This window comes from Protomyctophum parallelum (assembly GCF_964188405.1).
Source record: "Protomyctophum parallelum genome assembly, chromosome: 20".
NCBI lineage: Eukaryota > Metazoa > Chordata > Actinopteri > Myctophiformes > Myctophidae > Protomyctophum > Protomyctophum parallelum.
Window position 1 is genome coordinate 27241367 of NC_139718.1, and position 16347 is coordinate 27257713.

The 16347-nt window shown below is 42.9% G+C and overlaps 1 protein-coding gene across 4 annotated transcripts in view; it reads left to right on the top strand.

The window, feature by feature from the left end:
* syne1b (spectrin repeat containing, nuclear envelope 1b) overlaps positions 1-16347 on the top strand; it is a 125314-nt gene that overhangs the window by 20725 nt on the left and 88242 nt on the right. For 3 of the 4 annotated variants that reach the window (XM_083792256.1, XM_083792257.1, XM_083792258.1), the window contains exons 1-15: positions 8567-8691; positions 9365-9532; positions 9954-10130; positions 10409-10549; positions 12056-12216; positions 12496-12646; positions 12816-13043; positions 13238-13336; positions 13485-13672; positions 13854-13977; positions 14150-14316; positions 14774-14927; positions 15050-15675; positions 15867-16046; positions 16134-16284. In XM_083792256.1, coding sequence (XP_083648382.1) covers positions 9374-9532; positions 9954-10130; positions 10409-10549; positions 12056-12216; positions 12496-12646; positions 12816-13043; positions 13238-13336; positions 13485-13672; positions 13854-13977; positions 14150-14316; positions 14774-14927; positions 15050-15675; positions 15867-16046; positions 16134-16284 — 2706 coding nt within the window. In that variant the 5' untranslated portion in view covers positions 8567-8691; positions 9365-9373. Of the gene's footprint in view, positions 1-59; positions 225-368; positions 522-1183; positions 1328-4059; positions 4228-4618; positions 4778-4949; positions 5115-6505; positions 6641-7145; positions 7305-7860; positions 8070-8192; positions 8302-8526; positions 8692-9364; positions 9533-9953; positions 10131-10408; positions 10550-12055; positions 12217-12495; positions 12647-12815; positions 13044-13237; positions 13337-13484; positions 13673-13853; positions 13978-14149; positions 14317-14773; positions 14928-15049; positions 15676-15866; positions 16047-16133; positions 16285-16347 lie in introns of those variants that run through there. The other variant, XM_083792259.1, reaches the window with a different exon arrangement.

Below are 16347 nucleotides of genomic sequence, written 5' to 3' on the forward strand. Positions count from 1 at the left end.
GTAACATGATTTATTATTTCCAATGAACAACTATTATTTTTACCTCCCCACTGCTGTAGGAGTTCTTCAGAAGCATCTCCTACTGGATCCAGCAGCACATGGACATGAATGACGCCGGTAACTTCCTCATCGAGACCTGTGATGACACAATCTCGCGAGATCTGAAGCAGCAGCTTCTCCTGCTTAACGGGCGATGGAGGGAGCTGTTTGTCAAAGTCAAACATGTAAATTGGTCTCGCCTTTTCATCTTTAACAAAAAATAACGTTTATGAATAAATACTCCTAAGATACTAAGATCAACGTATATAATGATGCTCATTGCTCATACATCACATTGACAGTTCAGGGTTTGTGCTTTTCTGTTGCAGTATGCAAGAGCAGATGAGGTGGATAAGTTGCGACAAGACTATCAGGAGGGAATTCACACCCTAAAAATGTTCATGGATGCCACCAATGAGAAGATGACCGCTCCCGTCCAGGTGTCTTTCCTGAACGTCAGAACGTTTGTTCAGGATGTTGAGGTATGTACTGTAATGTATAAAAACTGTACATACATACTGTGTACATGGTTACATGAATACTATTTTCTCAATTGGAGTTGGATCCATACCATACATACAGTATGTGTATACCTTTTGTATGTTACTGTATGTAATTATGTCTGCCACAGTCTTACGTTTCTTATCCCTTAGAATGTGCCATTATTGTGTGCCATTATAGAGTAGAGTAGTCACTCTTTTAAAACAGTGGGTGTCTCATTTTGTATTAAAACTAAATCTGCAACCATATCTTCAGAGCAAAGATTAGCAGTGTTACTTTGTAACACTGCAAATGTACACATGGACCCCTTAACGGTCCACTTGTTTACATTTGTTCACCGTCAGGTGAACACTCAGGTTTTTACATAGTAAAATACTGAGGGGCATGAATCTTGCACCTCAGACAGCAGCTTTGTGAATGATAATGCACCCTGACAGACTGTGACCTACACGTCCCGTAGCAAGCTGGACTGTCACATCACCCCTTGATGCAGTGCAGCATTATGATGTGCAGTTCATCCCATTTAATCCACCGTAACATGTTCCATTAGGTTCTGCTTCGATGCTTTATCACATTTGGTGTGTAGTTCATTGCATAATAAAAAAAAGTGCATCAATATTTATTTTGTATCCTCTTCATGTAGGAGATCAAGCACAAATTGCCAGCGATGGAGGCAGCATGTAAGGCAGCTGGCCGCACTGCTCAATTATTAACCAAAGACACTCCGGAGGAGGAGGTTTCACACATGTTGACTATGATGACCTCTATTAAAGAGCAGTTGAGCAAGGTATGTCTGTCTCTCCAATGTACTGTACATGTATGCATGTTCTGTGTGTGGTGTGTGGTGTGTGGTGTGTGGTGTGTGTGGTGTGTGTGGGTGTGTGTGTGTAGGCTGTACCCTAGCCCTTATTTTAGGACTCGAACTTGGCAGGAATCTTCGAGTGAACATTCGGACCAATCATGACAAACACAATTTTTCGCTTAAAGGTCTTTAAATAAATACGTTTTGAAATGCCTATGGAGCAAATGAAATGGAGAATCATTTCCTGGGCCACTCGTCGTTCTGAAAGGGGGAGGGACTGAGACGCTCCATTGTGCAAAAGGATGCCTGTTTAACAGATTAAATGTAATCAGCAGGGCACAGCAGGGAATCGAACCCCATCCCAGTAAACCAGGAGCTCCATGCCTGTGCCAAAGTGCTTAGTTTGCGATGCAACGCAAAAGTCTACCCTAGTAGGAGCCCTACCCTACCAGCCCTACCCTACCAGCAGCAAAGAATACAAAAACAGATACTTACCATGAACCATCACGTTCTTCTGCAGATGACAGGCAGTGTCCACAAGTTAGGTGAAATGAGGTGAAATGTCGGAACCGGACGAAATTGTGGCAGTCGACGCAAAAGACGCAACGCAAACGAGTGCAACAGCAGGCAGCCTGACGCGACGCAACCGCAGGAAGCCGGAACGCAAACGAGAGCAACACCATCAGTACCCTGCTTAACCACACCAGCGACAGCAAAGGACAATAAACAAGATTTGTACTCACTGCGCAGCAAGCAGCTCTTCCCAGCAGCAGCTATAGTGTACAGTTCCTACCTCAATGTCTTGTGCAGGGAGGGGGGCATCGGTCTGGGACACTTCACATGGACTCCAGGGTGGGGGTCCTCGGAAGCCTAAATTGGTGGGGCTGTGGGGCCCATGGACATGGCTCGTCTCAGGGTCCAGGGCTTGGTGCTGCCTACACCACTGGTGCAGTGACTCTTCATATTCTGGAATTACATGGAGAAAAGATAAGTGTCATTAGTGTTATGTAGGCCTACATCACATTAGAAACACATGTGACCCATATTTTACAACTTAACATCCCTCCCCCAAGCTTACATTTCTAATATCATTTCCCCCCAACTTTTGAAATAGGTTTTCCCTTCAGCTTTGAATGAAGTTTAAGCCCAACATTGTATTGTGCGTTTGTGACAATTTTATATTAAAGATGAAGTGTTTAACCAAATGGACCCTTACAGCTCTCAGTGTACAAATGGAACCAAATGGACCCTTACAGCTCTCAGTGTACAAATGGAACCAAATGGACCCTTACAGCTCTCAGTGTACAAATGGAACCAAATGGACCCTTACAGCTCTCGGGTGTACAAATGGAACCAAATGGACCCTGTCCACTGTCTGAAGAGTTTGAATGCCAGTCAAAAAGACACTATGAGCCATATTGGAACAGTTACCTTAACTCTTGTTATAAAACTCCACATCTCAGTGGCATTCATTCACAGATCAAGTTACCCAAACTGAATCATTTAAAACAAAGCTAAAGGTTTAAGTTTAACATGTAGTTACCTTCTTGCTACAGCCAGACGGTGTGTAACTTCTTGCGACAGACAGACGGTGTGTAACTTCTTGCTACAGACAGACCAAACACACACCAGGAAGAATACATCAGAATGCTGCTTCCAGTGCTTCCACACAGCTTTATATAGTTGAGGCCATCACAGGAGCCAATCAGCAGCCTGGCTCCTCCTAAACAATCACACGCAGTCACCACACTTTTTTTCAATTCAAAGGAGCTTTATTGGCATTGAGAAAACATACGTTTACATTGCCAAGGCAAAAAGCACAATACAACACATTAACAATACAATCAAAACTAAATGTGTACATTTGAATTGAAAGTCAGAATATTCAATAAATCAGTGTCACACACACACACACACACACACAGACAGACAGACAGACAGACAGACAGACAGACAGACAGACAGACAGACGCAACAGCGCAGCGAGAGAGATAGAGAACTAACCTTTTTCTCATTGTGACGTGCTGGTGTGTGTGTGTGTGTGTGTGTGTGTGTGTGTGTGTGTGTGTGTGTGTGTGTGTTTGTTGCTGATTGGCTGATTGGCTGCAGGCCCATCACCAAATGAATGTGCACAGGGGATTTTGGAGAGGGACAGCACAACAAGGAGATAGACATAACTTCTGACAGGAATGCACGAGAAACTTACTTTTTAACATAAATCACATTCTCGCCGAGATATATCTTCGAGTTAATAAAAAAGGGAAACAAATATATATTTTTATATATATTTTTTTAGCGAACATTCGAACCTTGAATGTTTGGGGACGGCCTTAGTGTGTGTGTGTGTGTGTGTGTGTGTGTGTGTGTGCAGCAGGTATTACGCTTTGAGCTTCATGCAATACCTCTTGTGAACCAGTAGTGGTCCTACCTGACCAACCACAAGATCTAAATGTCTCAATTGAAGAGCAGCGAGACCACCTCCAACCTCCCCCACCCCCCGATGTCTTTATGTGCCCACACCCACCAGTTGATTAAGTATACCTGGTGTTCACTTTAGCACCACCCACCTGAACTTAAGCCTCGCAATGCATCGTGTTTTGACTTGTTGTTGTTCAAGTGGTTAGCACTAGGAGCCTGAAACAGTGGTGTTTGAATCGGCTCCTGTGAGACGGCAGCACACTTCTTTCCATTCGTCATCCTTTTCTCCTCCTGGTCAGATAAGGGAGAGATGTCTGCCTCTGCTGAGGGAGGCCCATTCACTTCTTCCTCCACTGGAGGACATGGAGAAGAACATCACAGGTTTCTACCAGGCTCTGGAGAAGGCCAGCTATGTCACCAGCACCAGGGACTCTGAGGGCCCCGGAGACTTCAAACAGAAATGCCAGGTGACCTTGAGAAAGGAGCTTTAGATGTGAACATCCTGTGGAATTTAGGCTTGGAATGCCTCAATGTATATTGCTTATCTTATCTTTTGTGTTTCTCTGAAAAGAAAAAGAAAAGAAAAAAGGTTAATGAAATCGAAAGGTGGAACCAATTGGACCGAACTTTGATTCTGCCTATGCGGGTGGATACTGCCAATGTGTTTCAATGGGAGCAGAGCGGTTTCCATTTGAGAAAAAATAAAATGCTCCGTTCCCATTGAAAAGCATTGGCAGAATTTTCACTAGCATTTATTACATGTAATTTTCAGCTGACTATGCTTTTTTGACTCCCATAGTCCCATGGTATTATTGTAGGTTGAGGGCTAACCCACTGAGTGGCTGTTATATACTGTAGGAGCTGGTGACCTTCACGCAGAGCTGTAAGAAGTGTCTAACAGTGATAGAGAAGAACCATCAGACCATCCAGAGACATCTGGACAACAGTAAGACCCTGCAGCACATGGACATGGGTCTTCTACAGAAAAGAGTAACGGATCTGCAGGCTTCCTCACAGGTATGCAATGTCACTTTTGCAGTAGGTATTGTGGTTTGGGCACAATTTATTGTATTTGTAACATGTTTGTGAGGGTCACAGTTAGGAATTCAGTAACTTAGATGGATGATCATCATTTCCATTCATTATTGAGAATTAATTTGAACATGTGGTATGTGATATGTCTGTTCAGGGCATGATCAAAGAATCCACAGAGTGGAGGAAACATGTGGAGGCCAACAGTAGCCTAATGAAGAGATTTGACGAGTCCCGGGTGGAGCTGGAGAAAGTTCTAAAGATGGCTCAGAGTTGTCTAACTGAGAGAGGCAACCCAGAGGAACTGCTGAAGAAACACACGGTAGGAAAATAACTCATCCTTGCTTGCCCACAACAAAGAGCATCATTTTGGGCCTGAGAGAATGGCAGTTACCACCCATAGCGTTCGCAGTGGGGTGTCAGTCCTTTTATGTCTATTTCCGGTTTGATTGGCTGAAACTTTGCCATCTTTGTTCTCTCTAGTTGTGATGCCAAGTGCAATATAGGCTATTGGACAAGTGCCCAATAGTTCCCCGTGGTCCCCCTTATTTGAACATCGAACATTGTTCTCTCTATTTATTTCTGATGCAAGCACAATATATGTGGTCCCCCCCATTTATGCTTTTATTTTTGTATTTTATTTTATTTCTTTTAACGGTGCATCATAGATGTAATAGAATGAGATGACTTGACTATGACAGACTAACAGGTTATGACATGGTGTTGCTCCATCCGTGTTTCTTTCTTTCTTTTTTGATACTGCTGTTTGTTTGTTTGGATGCACTAAACAAAGTTTCGTTTTATGTCTCATACAGTGACAAATAAAGATCTTATCTTATCTTATATGTTTTCTCATGCCAATAAAGCTCATTTGAATTGAATTGAAAAAGTACTGAAGTCATAGATAGGTCACATAACGTTCAAGATCTACATGGCTACCACACCAGTCTTTATTTACACGAGGGTGGTGTTCATATAAAACGTCAAAATAAAGTATCGTTTGCGACGACCCATCTTGTTTTGTATTGCACAGTACAGTATACCATACCATGCCCCTCTATACTGCCACAATTTTACATTGCATGTTTTCCCATTAATTTGTGCATTCTGTACATAATATTTGACCCACTTTCAAAGGGTGTCAGACAGTGCTAATTATATCTGTGTGCCATTTTCCTACATAAAGACCTTCTGTTTTTATTGGCACACTGCCATAAATCCCAATTGGTGTTGCACAGGTAGCCTACAGTACACCATGTTACCATTGCAGTGAAAAAATCCTCTCTAGGATGTAGGAATTATTCAACCTAGGCAATACGTCTACCTAGGTTGGCTAGTCCATTTATGTCCAAATCAGCAAGTAATGTCGTCACTGTTTTTTTTTTTTTTTTTAAGATATTTTTTTGCGGCTTACGCCTTTTATTGATTTTTGAAGGGACAGACAGTAGGCTGACAGGAAATGGGAGAGAGATGGGGGGATGACATGCAGTAAAGGCCGTGTCGGGTCCGGGAGTCGAACCCGCGGCACACTGCGACTGGATCACCAGTCCGGTGCCCAGACCGTTACGCTACGGCCTGGGCCAATGTTGTCACTGTTAATCCAATTGTACAGTAACTCAAAAGTACTACAAAAGTAGTACACTAAGTGAAATGACCACTGAAGATTTTGGATACATTTCTGAAATGTGATCATTTTCATGAATTGTTTTCAAGGAGTTCTTTGGGCAGTTGGACCAACGAGTCCTGAATGCGTTCCTCAAGGCCTGCGATGAGCTGACAGACATTCTGCCCGACCAGGAACAACAGTCCTTACAGGAAACTGTCAGGAAGCTGCATAAACACTGGAAGGTTTGTCCCATGGCCACTGTCATAGTTAAAATAATAATGATTCTAATAAACATATTAATATTAGTTAGAAATGAATAGGGTAAACATAATTGTACTATTAATCACATCATGATTTCTTGTTAAATAAATAATTATGACTGGAAATGTATGGACTTTTTCATACCATAAGTTACTGTAACTTATATAATTGATGGCAAAACTTCGAGCAGCACCAAGTAGCCTACAAATGCCTATGCCCTGCGTTTTCTTTTTCTTTCTTTTTTTAAGATATTGTTTTGCGGCTTTTATTGTTTTTTTGAAGGGACAGACAGTAGGCTGACAGGAAACGGGAGAGAGATGGGGAAGACATGCAGTAAAGGCCGTGTCGGGCTCGGGAGTCGAACCCGCGGCACACTGCGACTGGATTACCAGTCGGGTGCCCAGACGGTTACGCCACCGCCTGGGCCCTGCGTTTGTTTCTCCTTTGCCTCCCCTCTGTTTAGACCTTTTCTTTTGTTCCTCTCAGGATATCCAGACCGATGCCCCCTTTCACCTCCTTCACCTGAAGGTGGAGGTGGAGAGGAGCAAGCTCATGGTGTCCCTGCAGGAGTGCCAGGCAGAGGTGACGAGGGAGAACCGCCACCTGGCCAGCGTGGGGAGCGAGAGGCTCATTAAGGAGCACAGGGTAAGAGGCAGCTGGCTGCGCATCATGTATCAATGATTTGACTGGCAGAGTTCAATGTACATTCAGCCCCCATGTGCGAAGGTTTAGTTTCACTTAATGCAGAGAAAGCAGAGGCTGCTCTGATGTCAAGGATATACTTATTTTGAATTGACTTCGTTCAGTGGCAGTTGTCTGCTTCAGTGTCCCCATTCAAGATTAATTCTACTAAAATATCAAAGTTGTCCAGAATCTGTCATCTATCATAAACACATGATAAACATTTAGACATTTAGAAATGTTTATCCACAAGATTATACCCATAGAATTGAATGCATAGTACCAACATTTCTACATTGTAATGGCGGACAGCATAGGAAGTACTCATACTAAAAGTATGCATAGCGTCCTCAGGTGCCCCAGAGAAGTAGGTGGCTGTGGACACATTCTTTCCTTGTGAATGAGTCATTGTATTCGGTGTACATGATATACAATAAACACTAGCCCACTGAGTCTTCTGGAAGTGAAAAATAACCATCCTGTTTATATACAGCAGTGAAAGTGTGTTGTCCTTCTTTAGGCCTTTTTTAGAGAAAAGGGCCCTCAGTCCATCTGTGAGAAGAGGTTACAACTGATGGAGGAACTCTGTCAGAAACTTCCTGATAGTGACCCTGCTCACCAAACCTTGGAGGCTACCAGAAAGGCCTACTCTGAGGTCAGGGAGGAAATTGATTGCACATATCAGAAACTAATGCATCACCCAGATAAATGGAAGGAGTACCACTCAAGGTATAAATTATTAAGTACCATAATTACATAATTGCATTTGCCAGTTAATCACATTTACAGTAATTAAGCAATAGCAATGCGTTCTATTTCTTCCTAAAATAACAATGTGTTTTCTATTTATAGGTATGCAGAGCTCTCATGCTGGCTGATATCAAAAGAGAGCCAGCTCAGGCTGCTTAGAAACCGTGCCAGTGACCCCAATAAATATGGGCAGGTGAAGGCCACCATCACAGTAAGTCTTCTTCATGCACACATTCTCGCTTATAATGTACATACAGTACATATAATACATGCATGACTTCGAATGAGTCTTCACACCTGCCAAACAAAGCGTACTTTCCGACAATTCGCAGCAGGATTCGTTTTAATCGTTTGGTGTGAATGCAACATTAGATTTGAAAAGGTATTTTTTGTCACTACTATCATGTCATCTAACCCACATGGATTATGCTTGCAGGAACTGAGGAATGAAGCAGAGCTGCAGGAAGGCAACCTTGGCTGGCTCAAGGCTCGTATCGCCATTCTGATTGAGATCAGTTCTGACAGTGAAGCCCAGAGACAAGCAGCAACGCTTAGCAAACTCTCTGCTGATTTTAAGGGCCTCCTCTCCTCCCTGTTAGAGGTAGGTATTGTCTTTCAGCAATGTTCAACATTAGAGATGTTTTTTACACGAAAAGGAAATCACACAAGGTGAGGTACATGCTTGTGTTTTATCCTTATACTGTATGTACAAATGCTCATACTAATGTACAAAGTTCATGTAGGCCTATATGCAGGACCACATTGGGACACATTGTTGTGCATTATCACTTGGATAACTAGGCAAACGTGTAGTGCCTCTGGTAAAGTAGAGATAAATGAGCATTTGTGCCTGTCGTAGACTCGTAGACATGCGCAGAGCAAGTTCAGTCAGGGAACCTCAGTGCAGTTGCTGCCGGCCGTTAATTGGGCCGCCTCAGCATCACGCTCTCATTCACATGATTCACTCAGCCAATCACACACTCACTCCATCTTCATACCGGCTACTTTAACCAGAGGTTTGCAGAGGTTTTGCTGTATCAGCGTGCCGCTGTATACAAACCTACAGACTGAACTGTAACATACAGCAATCTATATATCTATATCTATTCCTAGTCTATATCAAGAGGAACTACATTTCATTATACTGTACACACAGCACCCTTTCTGGCTATTGTACACTGTGGTTTTCAATATGCTTTTTTAGAACAGTATTTCAGTGATTGGTTGAGGCAGGGGGCAAACACTATTCTGCCTCTTATTGTTCTGCCTCATAGGCTGAGAAGATGGTACTGGCTGTGGGGGACTGTGTGCAGTTCAGGGAGGAGGTGAGAACCACTCTGGATGAGCTGGTTCAGGGGCAGAAGGAGGCCCATGCTGAAGTCACCAGGATTCTAGACTGTAAGACCGTTCGAGAGGCCCAGCAGCTACTGCTTGGACACCAGGTGACAGCCCCATGCAGCTCACAATGCTCAATTTACATTGAGCTTAACTATACTGGGTATATCAAATATGTTATCTAAAAATCTGTCCACAGACAGATTTTATTGTTGTTTTTAGATAACTTATTTGATTTAATATTGATTAGATTATCTTATGGTTTCCATCTTATTTAAATATTTATCCATTTATAATGTAAAACAAAAACTGAAGTGCAAGCATCAATAGACCTTCTGAAGTGAATTTACATTTTCGTTATCGTCTTATTCAAATGCATATGAATTCAAAGCAATTTCACAAGACAATTCACCCATAAATAAATAAATATACATACCGCTAAATAAATACGAGATAAGGATTAGTAATTATTCAAATAGCAAATCGTAGCACACAATCATTCCTAATGGATTTATCTTTGGTCCACAGCAACTTGTGAAACGTCTGAAGCTGAAAAGGAAGGACGTACAGCAGTTGGTATCCAGGGGTCAGCAGCTGCAGGCCGAGGAGGGACTGGGGGAGACATTACACCAGGACCTGCACAGTCTGGAGAACACACTCAGCAAAATGGAACAGAACATGGACTCACAGGAGCAAAGCCTAGAGGTGAGCTCATACGCTACTTCCCCAATGTGCAATGAGAGACAGAGAGGCCAACCATTCGGGTTAACTACAATATTTTGTTGTATTGCTTAAATGGGACGTTATTTGAGTCCATAAACAATCCGATCCATTTTGATCCTGGGTCTCATATTGTTTCCGGTTTAAAAAGTATTGTATTAAACCCGCAAAATAATCGCAATGTTTGACTACGTAAGATGTAAAGTGACTATTATTATTATTATTATTATTACCCTTATTATTATTATTATTATTATCCTCAGGTCACACTGGCAGCATGGCAGGAATTTGACAGTCAACAGGAAGCTGTGCTGGGGTTTGTCAACAAGGCCCAATCCGCAATGGAGAGAGATCTCAATTTTAGCAGTCCAGAGAGCCTGGGTGTTGAACTGGACCAGGCCAAGGTTAGTCAAGCTGGTCGTGATTGATTAGGTTCACTTCACTTCAGTTCACTTCAACATTAAGGTCATATTCACACCTAATACTTTGGTAGACTCGATGCGAATGGGCGGAGAAGTTGCGATTCTGGCATATTTCATTTGCTGCGTTTGCCTTCACACTGTGCTGTCATCCGCAGCAATTGGAAACGCAGCAAGGAACTTTATCAATCTGTTCAATTCATAAACTACTAGGGCTGTCCCCAACTAAGGATTTGTATAGTCGACTGAATAAATTTGCTGTTAGTCGACTAATAGTCGACTGAGCAAAAAAAAATATATATATTTTTTTTTTCCTTTTTTTTTTTTTTGCCCCAAAAAATTGTATATAAAAATACAATATTTACAAAAATATACAAAAATATTGTATTATTCCACTAGGTCTGTGGGGGACATAAACACATTTGAACATTCTGACTGTTCAAATCTCCAATGTGCATGTGGAGTGTGTCTGCCTGTGTGGCAATGTGCCACTGCCTGTGACTTGAATCGCACAGTGCGATTTTTTTTTTTTTTTTGTGAACAACTGAGAGGCTTGTCATTAGCCAGATTGAGCACAGCAGGTGAGATTGAGATTCTGGAGACTATCAGGCCAGCGCACTGTGCGATTCAAGTCACAGGCAGTGGCACATTGCCACACAGGCAGACACACTCCACATGCACATTGGAGATTTGAACAGTCAGAATGTTCAAATGTGTTTATGTCCCCCACAGACCTAGTGGAATAATACAATATTTTTGTATAAATAAAATAAAATAAAACATTTTTATTTTATTTTATTTTTTTGCTCAGTCGACTAAGAGGTGGTCAGTCGACTGAGACCCGTTCCGATCGATTAGTCGACTATTCGACTAATCGAGGTCAGCCCTATAAACTACACAGTGAAATCTATGGTGTTAAAATTATAATTCGAGTAATAGTTATTGGACAGTAACGTGGATGCAGTGTGTCGTGTGTGCTTGCACACACGCATGCACGCTCTGTTCTTTTGGGCATGTGGTGGTACAGCGCAGTGAGCGCAGACAGCAGCGCAAAATGAATTATCCGACATTTATCCTCATTCTCTACGTCTATCCATGGTAACGTGATATCTTTGCGCTGCGTAAGATATGCACTCTCCGTCTCCAACTGTGTTTACGCCTCATGCTCCTCACGTTTCATTTCCCTTATTTGATGCGATTGCATTCACACCTGCAGTGAATCGAAGACAGGTGCGCTTGGAAGCGAAGCGAAAACACAGTTTTTTCTCGGAGTAGAATGCGGTTCTATGATGCATATCAAACTTCGAATGAGGCTTCACACCTGCCAAATGAAGCGCACTTTCCGACAATGTGCAGCAGGATTCCTTTTAATCGCAGTAAAGCTTTCTGGTGTGAATATGACCTAAAACTCATGAGAGAGAACCTTAATGATTATGAGATGTACACAGGTTGCTGAATGTAAACTAATGTCTTTCATTCTTTCCTCAATAGGTTCTGTTAAAACAATGTGAAGCTGAGGCATCCCATATGAACACCTTACTGAGGAGGGCAACAGAAATCCAACTAGGACCAAAGAACAAGACTTTGCTCTTGAGCCAAGCTCGCTCTCTCAGTGAGCAAGTGGGAAAAGTGGAGGCTGGCCTAAAAAAAGAGTAAGACTTACCATGGCTTGTTGTCAAAAGGTTACAGAGAGTCAAATACTATCCTATAATTTTGTCCACTTCATTATTATTAATTATTATTTACAGGTGTCTAACAATGACATAGCGTATTTCAATCCTCGACCCACTATTTCATTTATTTTATTGTATTAAACAATAGTTGGATGCATTCAATATTATCATTACAATATCATATCATTATAATTATGCTATGTACAGTATTGGCAGTTTATTAGTGATACAACTATAATGGATGCTTCTTTATTCCAGTGTCAAGGCTCTTGAAGGAATGAAAACTCAGTGGGACGAGTTTGGAAGTGGGTTTGAGGCCTTTTCCGTATGGATATCTGATAAAGAAAAACAACTCGACACACTGAAAAGTTCTACTGTTCTTCTTGACCAGCAGATCCATACAGTGAAGGTACTGTGAATTACAAAGCTGTGATCTTTCACTGTACCCTGTACCTTCTGATTCTACACTGTACTCGACCTACCTACATAACGAACAACCTACCCCCTTTCTAAGCATTTTTTCAGTGGCCATTTCACTGGCTTAGTTAACATCTGGTCTTCCTTGCCTCTGTACCCAGGCTATCAGTGCAGAACTTCAACAAAGGGTGGAGGTTCTGTCTCAGCTGGAGGCACACTCACAGGCAATGGCCCAGTTTGTGTCCTCAGGGGAGGCAGCTCGTATCAAGGCCCGTCTGACCCAGATCGGAAGGTACTGGGAGGAACTGAAGGAGAGCGTGCAGCAGGTTGACGGACAGCTGGAGGAAAGCTCCTCTCACCAGCAGAAGTTCAACACCAGCCTGCAGGAGGTATATACTGACACAGTATTGTATTGGACGGTGTTTCACAGCGAAAATAGATTTACAAACATTGTGAGCTTTGAATAGTTTTGAAAATCTTTCAATATTTGAAGGGGAAATAATAATCTTTTGAAATGTTGGAAAATGGAAAATTGGAAAATGATGGGTACGTGATGCAGTTTGTGGTCTCCGATGTCTTCCAGGCACAGAAAACACTTGGTGACTTGCATATAAAACTAGAACATCCTGTCACATCATGTGACTCCTCGTCTGAGACATATAAAGCTCTACAGAACCACATGGTAATTCACAATTAAATTGTCTTCACATTCTCTTCTATTCTCACCTACTATATTTGGAGGTAAACTTATCAGTATCTGTTCCTCCTCTCTATACTGTATGAGCCTTCCTCTCAGTTAATGTAACTTGGTGTGTTTAAAATGTCTCCAGGATGTATATCAGTGTCTGGAGAGGCTGAAGACGACCTTGCTGTCACTGTCTGCTGGGGCCAGAAGACTCAATGACAGGGAACATGCAGAGAAGGAGGTTACAGCTCTACTAACCAGCTATGAACAAAATATACACCAGGCAAAAGATAAACAAAGCACCCTGGAGAACCTGCTATCCCTTTGGCAAAGGTAAGGACAGTATTTGTATATGGACATACTGTACACAGGATTTTGATAGTATGCAGAAAGATCGGGGTGTATTGATTGAAACATTGCACCATGTGCTCAGATAGTTGCCACCTGACCCTGCACATTTCGATAAGGTCATGTAGAATTCACATTCATGGTCATATCTATTGTTGCATTTCAGGTATGAGAAGGATCGCTCCAACTTTGTTTCCTGCTTGGAGAGAAGTGAATGTGCATCCAAACCAGAGAGCCACGGCCTGTCGGCTGATAAAACCAAGCTCCAGACTGAGATACAGGATTTGCAGGTACAGTTAATAAACATATATACAAACATATATCACACATCACATTACGTGCTCACTCATACACAAAGCTGTGCATAGGACGGGCTAGCGCCCCTCATAAAACATAATTACATTTCAATATACAGTTTACAAACTTTACACAATACTGAGGAGAATCTCATGATGTTTGCAGGGAATGCACCATGAAGTGAGGTCCTTGGAGCCCCTTCATGCTGGACTGGTATCCATGGAGAGATCCTTGTATCCAACAGCTTCAGAGGAGAGGGTAAAGCAGCTTAAAGGAGATTTAGAGATGCTGCAGAAGAGACTGCAGTGTCAGAATGAAGCCGTTCCTCACCGGTAAGATTGATTCTCACTGCAGAGATGCTTTGCCATTCATATTTAGGCCATACTGTAGTTTCACATCGCAGGTTAAGCTTAAGATTTAATTCTGAGAGTGTACTGGACGCATAATAGTTACAAATGGATAAAAGAATGAATACACACTAGATTTGACTGTACTGGTCTAGCTCAGATCGTTGCTTTTACCATAACAAACTGCATTTGTGCATAATTATTGTCATTTTTTTTAACATACTTAAATTGTATTGTTGCAGTGTATACAACAATTCAAATAATGTCAGTAAGCTATTTATTTGATGAATAATCTAACCTTTCTGGCACTCATTTCCAGCCCTATCCACATACTTGAAGTATGTGACTACATTTTGCGAACACTTCTTGCCAATAGTCAAGAAGTGACATTATATGTCTCATCCTCACATTTACCTCCTCACATTCCCACCCTCTCAACCAGAATCCGAGAGCTTCAGAATCACCTCTCCCACATGGAGCATTTTGACCAGACCCTGCTGAAGTTCTCCCAGTGGAGTGAGACCATGCTTTCCTCTCTCCATTCAGCCTCACAAATCAACATCACCAACCTGCAACCAGCTGTGACCCATGTAAAGGTACTGTAAGAGTGACCCCTCTCTCCCGAGTACAAATGAAATAATTGTTCACACATTTCAGATTAATTCACAGTGAGTGAGCAGGTAGTGGCTTCAGTGTTTTCCTGTATTGTCTGTGGCAGGAGACCCTGGCAGCGCTGCAGGAGAAGGCCAGTACGAGGAAGAGCTTAGAGCAGCAAACAGAGAGACTTTGTGGATCCTGCGAGCCTGGCGATGCCCAGCTCCTCCAGAGCAGGCTGGAGAGCTGTCTCCAGCCCTACCTGGAGGCCCAGCACATAGCCCAGCTCCAGCTAGAGTGTCTTGAGAGACTGGAGGGGTTTCTGCAAACCCACGGAGCGGCAGTGGGGGTCCTCCAGGGTCTGAGACAGACTGTGGAGAGCGCTGGGAGCTGGGACCGAGGCAGGGTGGAGGAACTGCAACAGGAGTTGGCCACCATAGTGCCCGACATCAGCCAACTGGAAACACTGGCTGTCGGCCTGGACAGCAGCCTTTGCAAAAGTCACCTCCACATCGCTGGCGATGAGGGGTCTCGGACGTCATGCCGTGTCCTGGCTGACACTCTTAGCACCGAGCTGGATACAGTAAGGAACCTGCTGGGTACAAAACAGAGTGAAGCAGAAGCCCTGGGGTCTCTGTGGGCTTCATTCAGACAGCGCAAAGAGCAGCTGCTCAAAACCGTGGAGGACATTGAGGATAAAGCCGATCACCAGAACCTCAAAGAACCCAGCCTACATGCTCTGCAGCAGAGGTAAAGTTCTGTGTTAATTTAACTCAATGTACTGTACAAATGTAACCAAATTTGTACACAACATTGAGGATTGTACTGTGCCCAGTTTCTTCTGAGGTTGTTAGATCAACATTACATCCTGTATCAAGGCAGATCAAAACTGACTTGATATGAGACTGAGAAAAGCAACATTTCTCCCCTCTATTTGCCAGGCTGCGGTTCTTTAACCAGCAGGAGGATGAGCTGCAGTCTCACCAGCATGAGGAACAGTGGCTGAGGGACAAGGGCCAGCAGCTGGCTCAGAGAGACGCAGAGCTGGCTGGAGAAGTGCTTCGAGAAATCAACCTCCTGGAAACCACATGGGAGGACACCAAGAGACTCATAACTGACAGGTACTAGGTCACTCCTAAAGCCCAGTTTTTTAAATATATTTGTGCATGCATGTGTGTAAACACATGACCTCACTTTCTCATTGGCAGACAGGAGCAGTGCAGTGTTCTTGTGGAGCTGATGAGAGACTACCAGAGTCTGAAAACCTCCATCAACGCCGTCATAGAGAACACTGAAGCTATTGTGGAGATTGGCTCTGCTCTGAAAGACCACGAGGAAACCAAGAGATCACTGTCCAAGGTCAGAACTAATGCATATTCATTCGTTGTTTGGTATCAACATGTGCAAAATCTTGTTGAACTC